We start from the raw sequence: 15,599 nt of genomic DNA, 5'->3' as shown, positions 1-15,599 counted from the left end.
TATTATGAGGATTCTTCAGCTTTGTAATGGATTTAGTTTGATTTTTCCAACCTGTTGGCTATTTAAAAAGTTGAGTCTGGTTTGGCTACCAATTCTTCTTAATCTTATCCTCTATTAATGCTTAGGAGCGTAGTGTTTTTGGATTCAAGAAAATGAAATTTATCATTTAGAATTGGGTCCAAAATAAATTCATGCTGGTGGAATGCATTCCTAAATTGGAAACCATGGATTTTCTGCGGTGAATGTGCTTAAATTTCTAAATTTATACTTCAGATTCCGAGATGCTTATGGCCTGAATGCTATCAACTGGAACAGAATGTTGAAGATAATGTAACTGCAGTTAAAAGAGAAAGGTGTTCCCTCAGTGGTAGATCCCATTTTCAAAATTTCCCGTAATAAGGAAGATGCAGATGAAATCAATAGAAGTCAAAGAATGGAAGTTCTGTCACCACTCAGGGTGATTTTTTGCATTCTAACCTGGCTAATTTTTCTGATACAGGTTTCCTTATGGACATGAAACTATGACAGGTCAAGATCTTATGATCATTGGGATTTGCTCAACTCTGAGAGGGAAGCTTTGCTGACAAACACTTATTCAAAAATGATTTGATTTAGAAGGTGACAGGTGATGATGTTTGGAGAGGATATGAGTTCCATTCTTCGGCAATTCATTCTTAATGGATCTTCGCAAAAGTTGGAGATAATTTTGAAATTAAAAAATAAAAGAATGGATTCATTTCAAGCAGCTCGAGGAGTCCTCTGTCTTTCTCTCAGCTTGTAGCAGTTTTATATATTCTGGTTTCCTTGCAGTTTTTCCTACTATGAGTTCTAGTTGCTTAGTGCTAGCCTTTCTTGGTATCAGTCTCTTTCACCTTGACCTTTGATTCTCCCGAGTCTCTGTGTTTGGTTCTGCTGCTGCTAGAAGCCCTGCAGCTATTGGTTTTGTTTGGTCTTGTGAGTTGTAGCTCTTGATTTATATGCTTAGGTCTTTGTTTTCTGTTTGACTTCTTTATATTAGGTCTTGTTTCTGATAGTCTTGTTGCTTCTGTGGTAGTCCTTGGTTATTCAGTTGTTTTTTTCTCTAGCTGTTACTTGAGTTAGGTCCTCCATTAACTTATCATGAACATAAATTTGTACTGTCAGCATTAGCTTTTGCAATTGACACAGTGCTTTCCCCAATGTGTCCATAGGATTTCTCTAATGCTCTCTTTTCCGGGAAGCTTGTCAAGTACTGCTGCCTTCAGAACTGCATTAGCGACTTGGGCATCTTGGGTCGAAATTATGGTTCATATGGACAAAAGCATATATTCTTTCAGGCTTTGAAGCTTCCCATTGGAGGTATGTTTTTTCTATTGCTGCACTTGCTGTGAAATCTTCTTAGGCCTTCAAGAAATTGTCCAACGTTAGATACATATTGAAGTCAAAAATTTCAGTCGAGTTTACTCCACGTGATTTACTTCAGTTAATTAAACTAATTTTCACATAAATGAAAATAAATTTTTTCTTGCTCCTTGCCACCATATTCTAATTGGATCAAACTATTATTTCCTTAACTCATATATATATATATATATATATATATATATATATATGCTATTCATTTCTTATCCAAGAACTATTTTCAGTGACAGTTGTACAACCACAAGAATTAATCATCCTCTTTTTCCTACATTCAAGTACTCTCTCATCGAACTATCACTGTGACCAAATCATCCTATCGAGCTTAGCTAATTGAATTTTCTGTAACTCCATCCTTGATTTTGTAACCTTCTTAAATCTTTTTTATTTTTAAACTTATATTGCTAGTCTCATTGCATTACATTACGAATAAATATATATATATGAAAGTTGATTGAAGCTGATAACTTATTTCTGCAGCAGTGTCCAACATATCAGAACTACAAAGTTACTCGTCAACCCCTGTTAGAAATTAAGGTTTGAGATGAGACCACTCTCAGACGTCAAAATGAAGGTGGTGAATAATATGGTGGTTCTTGCAATGGCACTTACATGTCATTCCCGTGAGGGCATTCTTGAGTGATGCACTTGTTGGTACTCGGGTGACAATCCAGTCCTGAGTGTAGCATTGATGCTTACCTGGAGAACCCCAATATATGGAATGAAATTCTCTATCATATCTGCTTAACACGGGAATTTGTGAGTAAATTTTCCTCTCTTGTTGCTACTTATAATCAGGGACGGATCTATGAGGGGCTCCCACTGAAATTTTTTATTATTACATTTTACACCTTTAAATTTATACTTTTTTGCTATACCCATAATATTTTGAAATTGCCCCAACTGAAATTATAAAAAAACCCCTCTATATAAATTTGCCTCCCTCATATGAATTCCTAGACCCGTCCCTGCTTATAATCCTCTCTGCTTTCTTGTTTCCTATATTTACTTCTGTACACTTTGTTTTCCAGTTGAGCATCACCTGGATAGAGTAGTTTTTCTTTTATTGAAGTATGAATTTCCTGCCCTTCACAGATTTGGCCAAGTTGGTGAGATGTACATATTATTGAAAATCCGTCCATTGGAATATGAATTCTCTATCATTTTTTTTTTTTTTTTCCTTAATTAGGAAAAATATAAGTGAACATCTATTAATGAAAGTATTAAAAAAAAACACTTAAAATTTGTACTTTTTGATGATTATTAGACAGACTGAGGTGGTATTCTGGTAGTTGATAATAAGAAGCTAGATTCACTGTCAAACAGTACACGCTAAAATGCATATGAGCATGAGAGTATTCATATTGTAAAAAGGATCATGCTGCTTGGACTGAACAGGCCCAAGCCGACAAGAACTAGCAGCTTGATTGATGGGACCCACAATTTTTGTGCGGCCCAACATACTGTTGTGCCTTGTCAGCTTGGGCCGATTCGGCACAACAAGCATTTTCCTTTATAGAAATACAATCAAAGCGTGAAACATGTTTCTCATATACTCTTCCGGAGATGATATTTGAAACGTTTGTTATGGATGAAGTTTGCAGTTGGTGGTTAACGCAGTGTGGCAAGGGATGGGAATCAATGATGGAAGGGATGAATGACTTGAGATGGGGAAATTATGCATTGGTTTTAGTGAAATATATGAATCCAAATGTTAATGGAGAAACAAAAATTAAGAAAGCATATTGAAGATTAGAAGTGATAGGGGTGGGTATTTGTGTTTACACTCGTGTTACTAGGAATGAAAAAGTTGAAGAAGTAAAACTAGGGATGAAGGAGGCATCCTAGAGGGTGGTGCTTTTGTGTCTTTGGTAGTGTTTGTGGAGGAAGCGGAATAGAAGATTCTTTGAACGAGAGGAATCTTTCATCACTTTTCTGAAATATTCTGTTATTAGTTCTCTTTGTTTTTGGGGTTCCGGTAGACTCTGCTCTTCTGCCGAGGAGATTGTTGAGTTTTTGGCTTCCTTGGGGCCTTAGGGTACCCATGTTTTTGTGGTTTTGTTAGGGATGCGGTATCCTTTTAAATGCTCTTTTAATGAATTACTTATTTATCAAAAAAAAAAAGAAAAAAGAAAAAGAAAAGGAGGCATCCTAGAAGGGACAATTATACTTGCTTGGAAAGAAAAGAGGTGTTCTCTTCCATTCATTAATCAATTGTATAATAATTTTGTTTACAATATTAGTTTTAGCGTATACATAAGTGCGCCAAGAAAAGTGATATAGTCCACATATATTGAGGGCATGGACAGACCCAGAAGATTGTGTCTATTAATTTCAGGTTGGCAATAGTAATATTTTAATGGTGTATAACTGAAAAAGAACAAATTAGTAAGGTATATTAGTAAAAAAATAAAAATAATGAGGGGGGTTTCGATTCTCATACGTATATAGGGTCGTGCCTGGTTGAGGGTAATAATAGGAAAAGATGAAGACCAAAGTTAACATGAGTAGAATTAGTAAGGAAGGATACTGAAGCTTTGACCTTAACTAAAGCGAAATGGAAACATATGATTCATACAGCAAATCTCTCAGCTAGTTGAGAAAAAGGCTTGATTGTTATTTTTTTATATTAGTCTTGGCCCGGTGTGTATTAGAGAAAATACAATAAAAAATTAGAAATATACAATCAAAATATAGAAATGAGAAAACAGATATAAGAAAGAAAAAAACAAAAAGAAAGAAGAAAAAAAAAGGTTTATGTAAAAAAAAAAAAAAAAAGTTTTAAATCTAAAGTATTGTTAGATAACCAATTTTTTTCTTTCGTTTTTTTTTTTTCCCCAGAAATTGTTCCAAATTTTTCACAATTCGATTTCTAGAAAAGTTTTTGAGTACTCTGATTTCACAGCTGGGAAAGATAATCATTTCCTTGAAGAAAGATTAAGCAAAAAATGATCATTTTAACTAAATATAATCTGGCACGCTTTAATAAAAGACAATTATAAATAAGAATGTATAATTTTTTTTTTTTGGTAGGCAATATAAAGATGTTTTAGTATTAGCAAGTTCAGGATTTGACATTCAAATAAGTGCCAACTAATAATTTTTTTTTTTTTTGAAGTCATATAACGGATATTATGTGTGTTGTGTTTGTGGCTCAAAATTGTGTACATAAATTAATTTCTTTTTCCGTTTTGAAATGCTCATTAAGTTTCTATTTTAGAGTTGATATTGATATGGTAACTTCTTGTATGCAAGTTAGGGAATATTTGTACAACAAGGAATTGAGTTTGAAGACTCGGTAAATAGAGATGGGTGTGAGGAGTTTAAAGAAAGAGAGAGAAGACGAAAAAGATCTAAGGAATTTAAGGCTAAGTGTTGTGAGGAAATGGGAGAGTATATGTAATTCCCGAGTGTATGCATGTAGCCTCAAAAGAAATAATGAGTGAGTGAGTGGAGTTTTGACATGTTTAGATTTAATAGTAAAATCTCTTTCTCCCATGGACCTAACCCTAGAGTTAGGTGAATCATGTAAAATATTGTGTTATGCGTGGATTTGTGTGATTGTTATCTTTATATATGTTTGTATTGATGTGATATGATAATACTTTCGTTTCATGTGATGATGGAGGAATTTAACTCTTAATAACAACCGACTGGTGAGTGAGTTGGAGGGAGTTAATTATCTCTAACAACGTGCATCAAATGAAAAGATATTGAGTAAGTCGGACATACCCAACCAATCAATATGCACCATTCAATAATTTCTATGGATTTTTAAAAGCACATAAGTTAGGGATGCAAACAGTTTGGTTTGGACATGTTATAATGTGAACCACGAGCAAATAAAAATCTCAATGAGCTTTAAAAACTACAAGTTAGGGATGTATACAATTTGGTTTGGACAGGTTATAATGTGAACCACGAGCAAATAAAATCTCTATGAGTTTTAAAAACCACAAGTTAGGGATGTACACGGTTTGACTTGGACATGTATGGTATGAAACAATCGAACTAAAAATTTATTTAGATTTTAGAAACTACAAGTTAGTGATGCATATAGTTCGGTTTTGGACAAGTTATAACGTAAACCAGGATCAATTTGGTCTCAACAGTTTTATAAAAATTGAAATAAAACCGGACCATACAACTATTAGAATTGAACCGACCCGAATTGTACCGTGAGGGACTAGTTAGGTTGAGTTCCACTGTTTTGACCTTCTTAATAATTTGAATTTATTATATTCATTAGTTAATTTTGAGAGGGGAGAATGAATTATTAATGTTGTATAAAATTCTTCTAAATCACCAATTATCTATTCTTAAAATTAAAATATATGACATGTTTGAACAATGAGTAATGCTATAGAAATATAATATATTACATGATTGAGTGGATATGTAATGTTTTAAGTGTGATTTATGAACAGAATCTCTTTTTAATAAAATTAGAAATAAGCAATTTTAAAAAAATTTAAACATCACTCTTAAGATAAAAAAAAGTGGCTGGTGATGGCCCCATGTTTACCACCAGCTCAGTTTGAGTGCAGGAGTTGCCATTGCTGGTTCAACTAATCAAGAAATTTAGATTATATATATACATATATATATATATGTATATTAATAGTATATCTGTATCTATGTCTGTATATATAAAGAGAGAGATGACTAAAGCTGAAAATTCAGAAAGGTCGTTGTGGTATTAATTAATGGTTAGATATTATGCCACCTCAGGACTTGCCAACACATTTAACATTTCAAACACAAAATCAAACCCACAGTTTTTTGCTGGCTGTTGGTAAAAATCTCTCTCTTCGAAACCACTGCACCCCTAGTTTCTCAAGAAACCATACACAAATTCCCTCTTCTATTTAAAACCGAAATTACAAAAGTACCCTTTCTTAATGTTTGTAATTAGCCTTGCCACTTCTTTCATAGGCATTTTTTAAAATGTTTTTTGCTATTAAATCTAGAAGAGTTCTCAAATTTTAAGTATAGTTTTGAAAAAATTATAATCTAAATTGACTTAATGATTTTCAAAATAAATTTGAGACATTCAAAAAATATAATAATGAGTGGAAATGGCACTTATTGTAATATATAGCAATTATAAGGTCAATCTCACCCATATTACTTGTATAAATAAGAACACCAACTCACTGTCGCTCTCTCAACTTGAAAATTCCAAAATACAACCCCACTCAGAGAGATGCAGTCCACAGTCCTCTCTCACCTGGTGCACCCAGCTAGCCACAATCTGACCCACCGCCGTGTCAAACCACCACCCTCCACCACCACATTCCGTCGGCCACCGCAGGTCTCCGCCGTGGCAGCACCAGCACTACGTCCCCAAGTGACACACTCAATGCCTCCCGAAAAGGTTGAAGTCTTCAAGTCTTTAGAAAACTGGGCCACCCAATGTGTCCTCCCACTCCTCAAGCCCGTGGACCATTGCTGGCAGCCCCAAGATTTCCTACCCGACCCATCACAGCCGTTCGATGCTTTCGCTGAGGAAGTGCGGGCTCTACGTGAACGGACGGCTGGCCTGCCTGATGACTACTTCGTGGTGCTGGTTGGGGACATGATCACTGAAGATGCATTGCCCACTTATCAGACCATGATCAACACGCTCGATGGGGTCCGGGACGAGACCGGGGCGAGTCCGAACCCATGGGCCGTCTGGACCCGGGCTTGGACCGCTGAGGAGAACCGCCACGGCGATCTGCTTCGAACCTACCTGTATCTGTCGGGTCGGGTTGATATGTTGATGATTGAGAGGACCGTACAGTACCTAATTGGAGCTGGCATGGTGAGCTTTATTAAAATAGACATATATATATATATATTTATATAAATGGGATTATGTCATTTTATATTAAAGAATTAAAATAAAAATAAATAAAAAAAAAAACTGAAAAACCACAGTTGCATTTCAAATTTTTTAGATAATTTTATTTCTCCTTCTATATACATATAGAGGGTATGATTCATTGTGATCAAGCGTTTGTTTATTTATTTATTTATTTATTTTTGGCTGACAGGATCCGGGAACAGAAAACAACCCGTACTTGGGATTCGTGTACACATCATTCCAAGAGCGCGCCACGTTCGTGTCACACGGGAACACGGCTCGGCTAGCCAAGGAGGGCGGTGATCCGGTGCTTGCGCGCATATGCGGCTCCATCGCATCAGACGAGAAGCGTCACGAGAACGCTTACGCCAAGATTGTCGAAAAGCTCCTTGAAGTGGATCCCACAAGCGGAATGATGGCCATAGCCGATATGATGCGCAAGAAGATCACAATGCCGGCCCATCTGATGCACGATGGGCGGGACCCACTGCTGTTTGATCACTTCTCGGCTGTGGCCCAGCGGCTCGGGGTCTACACGGCGCATGATTACGCCGATATACTGGAGTTCTTGATCGGACGGTGGAGGTTGGAGAAGATGGAAGGTCTGACGGCTGAGGGGAGGCATGCGCAGGAGTTCGTGTGTGGGTTAGCGCCCAGGATCAGGAAGCTGCACGAGCGAGCCGATGAGCGGGCGCGGAAAATGGAACCGCGAGTGAGGTTCAGCTGGATTTTCGATAAGGAGGTGAAAATGTAGGCGAGTGGGTGCGCACGCGCCATCAAGTGGTGGATTTATTTATTTTTATTTATTTTTTTTCTTTCTTTCTTCCAATGAGGGTTGGGTGTTGGGTTTGTATATATAATTAGCAAATACCATATAGTCAAGTTTAATCTTCTTTGGAACTGAGAAAAAGACAAATACTGCCCTTATTATTATATATCTTTTTAATCATTGCAAATATACAAAGCTGAGCCATCAATGGGAGTAGAGGCGCAAAAGCGGAGTTAGATAAAGACATACAAGACATACAAATTTTGAAGTAAAATAAGAAAAAATGAACAAGCTCCAAATTTATTGGGAGCAAGAGTGGCTAAAAAATGAAAATTACTAAAGGAGTAGAGTAGTAATAGGAGAGATCCAAAAGCTTGATCATCATCAAGGGGAAAAATTACATACCTAAATTCGTACAAGATCAAATCAGATGAAAAGATCAGTTGGAGAGAGGAGAGAAAACGAGAAAGGAGAGAAAACGAGAAAACAGCAGATTTACTCATATATTAGCCAAAAACAAAACAAAACTTAGCCCCTTCCTCCATGAGTGATAGGTAGGCCTTTGCAAAAAAAAATAATAATAATAAATAAAAAAATAAAAATAAAAATAAAAACTACTACTACTATTACTTTAAATAAATAAAAAAATAAAAAGCGAAGTTAGATAAAGACATACAAGGCATACAAATTTTGAAGTAAAATAAGAAAAAATGAACAAGCTCCAAATTTATTGGGAGCAAGAGTGGCTAAAAAATGAAAATTACTAAAGGAGTAGAGTAGTAATAGGAGAGATCCAAAAGCTTGATCATCATCAAGGGGAAAAATTACATACCTAAATTCGTACAAGATCAAATCAGATGAAAAGATCAGTTGGAGAGAGGAGAGAAAACAGACGAGAAAACAGCAGATTTACCCATATATTAGCCAAAAACAAAACAAAACTTAGCCCCTTCCTCCATGAGTGATAGGTAGGCCTTTGCAAAAAAAAATAATAATAAATAAATAAATAAATAAAAATAAAAATAAAAACTACTACTACTAAGGACCGTTTCCATAAATAAAAATTAAAAATTTAGATCCCTTTGATTAAACTAATTTACACTCTTATTAGCGCATTTAAAATTAGGGCTTTTACAAACTTTGTGATTAAATTCAAGACCATTTACTACTTTACTTTATGTGTATGTGTATTAGTGTGTATTTTAACTATGAAATTAAATGAATTTAGATCCCTTTGATTAAACAAATTTACACTCTTATTAGCCCATTCAAAATTAGGGCCTTTACAAACTTTGTGATTAAATTTAAAATTGAATGACCCTTTACTACTTTATGTGTATTAGTGTATATTTTAACTATGAAATTAAATGCGATCATTTACTAATTTTATGTGTTAATATGTATGTAAGTAATTATTTTGAAACAATCCTTTATTATTGGGATAGATAATATATTTTTAATGAAATTTGAATAAATATAAATTAGTTCTGTATTATTTATATAATTGATATAAAGGGAAACTGCTTGGGTTTAAGTTTGAAGTCATTTGAAGTTGAAAAGAATTCTGTTAAGGCAAAATTTTACTTCTGTTTCTTTAAAATTTAAAATGGAAAACTTTAACTAAGCATTTGTTAAGAAAATATATATTTTTTACCTTATTATGAGAGAGTATTTTGTATTTTGTGTTTTTAACATTAATATATTTTATGTGATTATCTTCTCATTTTAATAAAAATTCTGCATTCTTATAAATTTTTTCAGCGTGTAAAATGCTTTGTATATAACGGGCCTCACATATGTGTTTCAATCTTCTTCTTTTAATGCCCTTCAATTTAGTCTATATAGATTAGCTAGAACTAAATATATGACTATGAGTTTTTTTTTTTTTTTTTTTTTTTAAACAAGTGTGAATTAAAGAAAAGGAGAAAATATACAAATGTAGTTGGGGCATCACAAAAACAGAGCCAACAAGCCCAGTGGACAAAAATGTAACCAACCCAACCAAAGAAAACACATGTTGCATCAGCCGAATTATAAGTGAGATAAAAGGCCCAACAAAAAACTAGTACAATAACAAGCCCATCCAAATCAGGCCCAAAAAAGTTCAAGAACCCAAATTGTTGGAATTGATAAACTTTTTGCGCGCAGCCTTCAGACTCGTCCAATTTTCATTCTCTTCCAAATATTTTCACAAATATTTTTAGGGCCAACCATCATATTAATAGAGAGCAAAATATATAGAACTATTTCAAGCAAACTAAACTACGACCATTAGTCCAGCTGGTATTAACCCTCAAATGGAGCAGAGGGGTTCGAGTTGGCCATTTATATGTGCATGTGTGCACTTGTTTATCTAATATATGTATATATATATAATATCGAAATTTCATTTATTAGGAGGCCAACATAAAAGTCAGAAAGACAAAGCAGCATAAAAACTTTTTAAATGTCTTAAAGCACAAATTTACTCTAGTAAAGGCTCTCCTTACTAGACTCTCTGAGTCTCTCAGCGCACCAAAAACTCAGTAATGTCCTAAGCTTCTTCCATTCGGATGATGCAACGTATACTCTCCCCCTTCAGCATGTAATCGAAAGCTTTGTTGATCTCCGAAAACGGGACTCCGTGGGTGATAAATTTCTCCACTTCCAGCTCCTGCAACATTATTATGACAAGGTCACACAAGACATCTAAAACTTTAAAGGAGGCTGTTGACGAATATCGCAAGTTTCCGATCACTCAAATTAATCTTATACTTATATACAAGAAGAAAAGCCGCTTACCTTGTTCATGTATTTTTCAACAACAGACGGAAGGTCAGAACGTGGCTTGTAGTTTCCGAAGAAGGTTCCCTTGAGAGTCCTCTCGTTTAAGAGATTCACCGGATGAGTTTTGAATTGATCATCTTTGTTCGGCACACCAACCAGTACAGCAACACCCCAACCCTAAGAAGCAAACATTTCAGGTGTCAAGCAATGTGTTTAAAGATTATTGACTTTAAGCCCTTGTGAGCATTGAAGGCAGTTAAGTTACATCATGAACACATTCGAATGCAGAGATCATGGCGTTGACGTTTCCAGTGCATTCTATGCTCCGGTCCACTCCACCATCAGTCATCTCAGCAATCACCTGCAATCAAACTTCGAATTTCAGTGTCATCGGTCGAGTCAATGATCATAAAACAGCAAATTTGCAGCATTTTACCTTTCAAAAAAAAATCAGCATTTTCTCTCAAGGACAATCCCAATCTACCCTAAAAAAAACAGGAAAAGAAAGGGGAAATTTCTCAATAAAATTTGGATCAAATTGCCTATATAACTGTCCCCATAGTAGGTCATGTTCACTGGAAATTTCTCAATTTCTCAAATTGCCTTCTAGATTCATGTTTCACAGCATCTTGCATACATGGCTTCATTTTTTTACTAATGAATTTTTTTTTTATGGAGTGGGTAGAGGCCTAGAAGGGTAGCCAAAGGTGAAACGAAGTTATGATCAACATGACACGAAATTATAACAAGAATGGGAACCAACCTGCTGAACAGGCTTGTCATAATCCTTCGGGTTCACAAACTCGGTAACACCAAACTTCTTGGCTGTTAGGAAAAATCAAGTACAAGAATCATCATCGAATAATAAACAGAGGAACATAAAAAGTACCAGAGTGCATAAATTTTTTTTTAAGTAAATCATGAACTTACCATCATTGAATCTGCTGGGATTCAAATCAACACCAATGATTCTTGAAGCCCCAGAAACTCGAGCCCCTTCAGCAGCCTGGAAATTTTTACAAGAAGAATGGAAAAAGAACTCGTCACAATTTCCGAATGATGACGAGAAGGAATAAAATTAGAAACAATGAAATGTTACTCACAGCAAGGCCTACAGCTCCCAATCCAAAAACAGCAACAGTTGAACCCTTTGCCGGTTTGGCAACGTTTACAGTTGCACCAAATCCTTAAGTACAAAAAAAAGAACCAAACAACAAAAACCGGAATTCAGCAATCAACGATGATATTTCTTTACAGAAGGACTGGGATTTTGTTGTCCAAACCTGTGGATATTCCGCAACTAAGAACACAAACTTTGTCAAGTGGTGCTGCAGGATTGATCTTGGCAACACAACCCACATGGGCAACAGTGTACTCACTAAATGTGGAGGTACCGAGAAAGTGATATATAGGTTGTCCTTTAATAGAGAACCTTGTCTTGCCATCATTAAGCATAACCCCCCTTTCGGTATTTATCCTGAGGAGGTCACACATGTTGCTCTCTTCTGATTTGCAGTGGCGACACTCCTTGCACTCGCCCGTGAACACGGGGAGGACATGGTCCCCTGGTTGGAGATCCGTCACGCCCTCGCCTACACTCTCTACAATTCTGGTTACCACAAAGAACAAATTAATGAACAATGAGAATCTGAATGAACAATGTCAACTATATCCATGTTCTTTCTTAGAAACATTAAAGTGCAGCTGCTTTTAATTGAATAGAAATACTCGTACCCTCCCGCTTCATGACCTAATATGCGAGGAAACAAGGGTGTTTGTCCCTGCAATATAAAGAACAAATTTCAGTTCTGCTACAATGTTAACAAATACATATTATCAATTCAAGAATAGTTTATTGAGTGGGACTTATTCAACAGTACTATCCACAATTGATAGTAAGGAAAATCACAGGGCAAAAAGATTTTCAATCAGAAAAAAAAATAATAATAAAAGAAAGTCGTTACTGGAGCTGATCTACTCGATCTCAAACTTTAACTCACTTTCATCATGCTACTCAGCCCGAGCTATTTACCACATTTGCACTGTTGAACTAAGTAAACTAAAAGAAATGAATTGTTCATATTGTAGAATAAAAGCAGCAAATAGTATGCAAATACTAAATGATGAACAATAATCAAGATTTCTACGCTTTATGAAAACATTGCATATAATTAGGGATTAATGCTTCAATGGAGTTGGCAAGAATCAAACAGCGCAATAGTCGATGCACAATAATCAACACCACAATCCACAATTGATTGTAAAGAAAATTTTACAAAATGACATGAAAACAAAGAACTCATACTAAGCAAGATCTTAGCCGAATTTTCTTCTACAAAATTAATAAGAGCATCAACAAATGAAGCCTTTACCGCTCATCTCTATCTCTATAGATTGCTTGGTTCATTCTATCTCAATAGCTTGCTTTCTTTTCCCAACTACTAGGATCAGCTACATGAATCATATTTTTCCATTCTACGTAAGATCATAGGCTTAGTCAAACCACATGTTATCATATTCTTCCTTATTAAGTCTACCGATGTTAACTTAGTCTTCCCCTTCATCTAGCATTACCGTTTCCACTCTTCCTAACTAGCTTATTTAATGGTCTTCTTTACACATATCAAAATCATCTTAGTCGGTTCTCTCCTTTTATGTATCTCCAATTGGGGCAACTTCACGTTTCCACTACCCGACATCCTTGAAATTAAAAGAAATACATTGTTCAACACATTGTCCACGCTGAATAATAACTAGCAAGCGAAGCAAACACGTACAAAAATCTTATATGAATGCACAATAATAATCAAGATTGCTTCATTAAGTGAAAAGGTTGCACATAATTCCAAAGTCAATGTTTCTATCCATTGTAACACACTATAACACAATTTAATTTAGAGCAAAAGCACATCATTGTAACATCATTGTAAATTCCATTCGGAAATTAAACCAAAAAATTACCTTTGCTTCCCAGAAGTAGACATCGGTGTGGCAGAGGGAAGTGAAGAGGATCCTCAAACGAACTTCCATCTTCTGTGGAGGTGCCACCTCCACTTCTTCAATCACCAGTGGCTTCCCGGCTTCCCATGCCACAGCAGCTATAAAACATACATAACACAATTTAATCACACGTAAGGATGATAATTAAATCAATGTACATACAAGAAAGTCTTCGTCGATTAACCTATATATAACTGAGAAGATTTAAGACTGAAATTTTTTGAAAATAATTTTATGATCAAATTTTCTTAATAGTCCCGAGAAGATAACCAAAAATCACTCAGTCAACCAAAAATTGAAATTTTAGTGATATATATTTAGGCAAACCACAATAAATCAAAATTAAAAGTTAAAACTCATCATCATTAAAAGATGGGAAAAAAACAGTAAGAAAATAAAAATGAAAAAATAATAAAAATTCCTTTGTTTTTCCCTTTTAGTTCTGATCAAAAATCAAATATTCAAATCCACCCACAATCAATTGCAAGACAATTGATTGCAGTGTCGGAGGAAAAATAAAAAATAAAAAATAATCATTTTTTTATCAAAGCAAACCCAAAACCCCATATATATACACACACATACATATATGTATCCCCGCCCATATATCTGTTTCAATGATCCTTTAAACACTATCATCCAATAATCTAAACTCTAAATAACTCATGCACAAAAACACTTAAGATGATAGTACTGATTTAGTCAAGTTTTCACAAAAACAAACAGAAATCTATATATATATATATATATAGGCAAACGCCGCAGCAAACCACAATAAATCAAAATTAAAACTCATCATTAAAAGAGGAAAAAATAGTAAAAACACTTCAAAAAATAAAAAACATCTTTTGTAGTTCTAATAAAAAATCAAATATAATTAAAAATCAATGATCCATTAAGACATTCAATTGGAATGTAAAGGGAAAAGACCAAAAAATCAAATTTTAAAAAAAAAAAAAAAATCACTTTTGATCAAGCAGCCCAAAAAAAATCCAAAACCCCGTATGTGTGTGTGTGTGTGTGTGTGTGTATATATATATATATATATCCCCAGACATCTGTTTCAATGATCCATTAGGACAGAGTCATCCAATAATCTAAACTATAAATAATTCCCAGCATGAAAGCCACTCTAAATTAAATTAAACATATATGAAAATTATATAAAACAAACAATCATACAAAAACTCTGAAAAAAATAATAAAAATTACCATATCATAAACAGAGGACTTAACTGTAAGTAAGACCCAAAAATAAAATAAATAAATAAATAAATAAAAACGAGCAGCAAATTACCTCTGCAACGAATGACCTGACCAGATGTGCTAGACATTCTCTGCTTTTATATTTTTATATTATGGAATTTATTTTTTTAGTGAAGAAAAGGGATGCTTTGGTGCTGGTATTTATAATCTGGGAGAGACCAGAATCCGCGCGCATTATCAAAATTACTTTATTTATTTTTTAACTTTTATGTGTGTCAGTGTGTGTTTCTGTGTGTATTATATTCTCGTGTACTATTTATTTGTCTAAATGCTTCCAACGGCGCCACTGGTTTCGTCACAAGAGATACGTGTCCTTTCCAAAATTATAAAAATATCCTCCTTTTTCTTTCCATCTCCTAAGCTCGTTTGGGTTATATGGAAATTCCAAGAAAAGAAGGGAATAATTTTGGTAAGAATGCAAAAGAGAACTTTGAAAGAAAATTTAACAAAAAAATTATAGGAAAATTTTGCATTCTTACATTTTTTTGAATTTACAATAATGCACTTTCCTTTATTGTAAATTAAATGCTATTTAAATTACAAAATGATAAA

General features: G+C 34.6%; 2 protein-coding genes across 2 annotated transcripts; one reads left to right on the top strand and one right to left on the bottom strand.

The window, feature by feature from the left end:
- Positions 1-6,578: 6,578 nt before the first annotated feature.
- Positions 6,579-8,669, top strand: LOC132273598 (stearoyl-[acyl-carrier-protein] 9-desaturase 6, chloroplastic-like). The gene is made up of 2 exons (XM_059774579.1): positions 6,579-7,204; positions 7,437-8,669. Exons 1-2 carry the CDS (start codon positions 6,605-6,607, stop codon positions 7,998-8,000), a joined length of 1,164 nt encoding a protein of 387 aa, XP_059630562.1. The 5' UTR covers positions 6,579-6,604; the 3' UTR covers positions 8,001-8,669.
- Positions 8,670-10,384: 1,715 nt separating this feature from the next.
- LOC132273597 (alcohol dehydrogenase 1) lies at positions 10,385-15,284 on the bottom strand. The gene is made up of 10 exons (XM_059774578.1): positions 15,079-15,284; positions 13,743-13,879; positions 12,516-12,562; positions 12,065-12,390; positions 11,885-11,967; positions 11,712-11,787; positions 11,545-11,606; positions 11,047-11,142; positions 10,797-10,958; positions 10,385-10,668 (listed from the first exon to the last, which is right to left on the bottom strand). The coding sequence occupies exons 1-10, from the start codon at positions 15,113-15,115 to the stop codon at positions 10,549-10,551; spliced, it is 1,146 nt and encodes a 381-aa protein (XP_059630561.1). The 5' UTR covers positions 15,116-15,284; the 3' UTR covers positions 10,385-10,548.
- Between the last annotated feature and the right edge of the window lie 315 nt (positions 15,285-15,599).

Source organism: Cornus florida, unplaced genomic scaffold (assembly GCF_030987335.1).
Source record: "Cornus florida cultivar Cherokee Brave unplaced genomic scaffold, ASM3098733v1 CherokeeBrave_3.0.0_Hap2_Chr09, whole genome shotgun sequence".
Classification (NCBI taxonomy): Eukaryota; Viridiplantae; Streptophyta; class Magnoliopsida; order Cornales; family Cornaceae; genus Cornus; species Cornus florida.
The sequence above is the reverse complement of the archived record's forward strand: the minus strand, read 5'-3'. Positions and strand labels throughout refer to the sequence as shown.

Bases quoted from the DNA above. Each gene is read 5' to 3' on its own strand.
- LOC132273598 (XM_059774579.1), top strand. From the start codon at position 6,605: ATGCAGTCCACAGTCCTCTCTCACCTGGTGCACCCAGCTAGCCACAAT. The intron at 7,205-7,436 runs GTGAGCTTTATT...TTTGGCTGACAG, and splicing joins ACCTAATTGGAGCTGGCATG to GATCCGGGAACAGAAAACAA.
- LOC132273597 (XM_059774578.1), bottom strand. From the start codon at position 15,115: ATGTCTAGCACATCTGGTCAGGTCATTCGTTGCAGAG. The intron at 12,563-13,742 runs GTAATTTTTTGG...TTTATATTGCAG, and splicing joins TCTACTTCTGGGAAGCAAAG to GGACAAACACCCTTGTTTCC. The intron at 11,143-11,544 runs GTTGGTTCCCAT...GTTTGATTGCAG, and splicing joins ATGACAAGCCTGTTCAGCAG to GTGATTGCTGAGATGACTGA.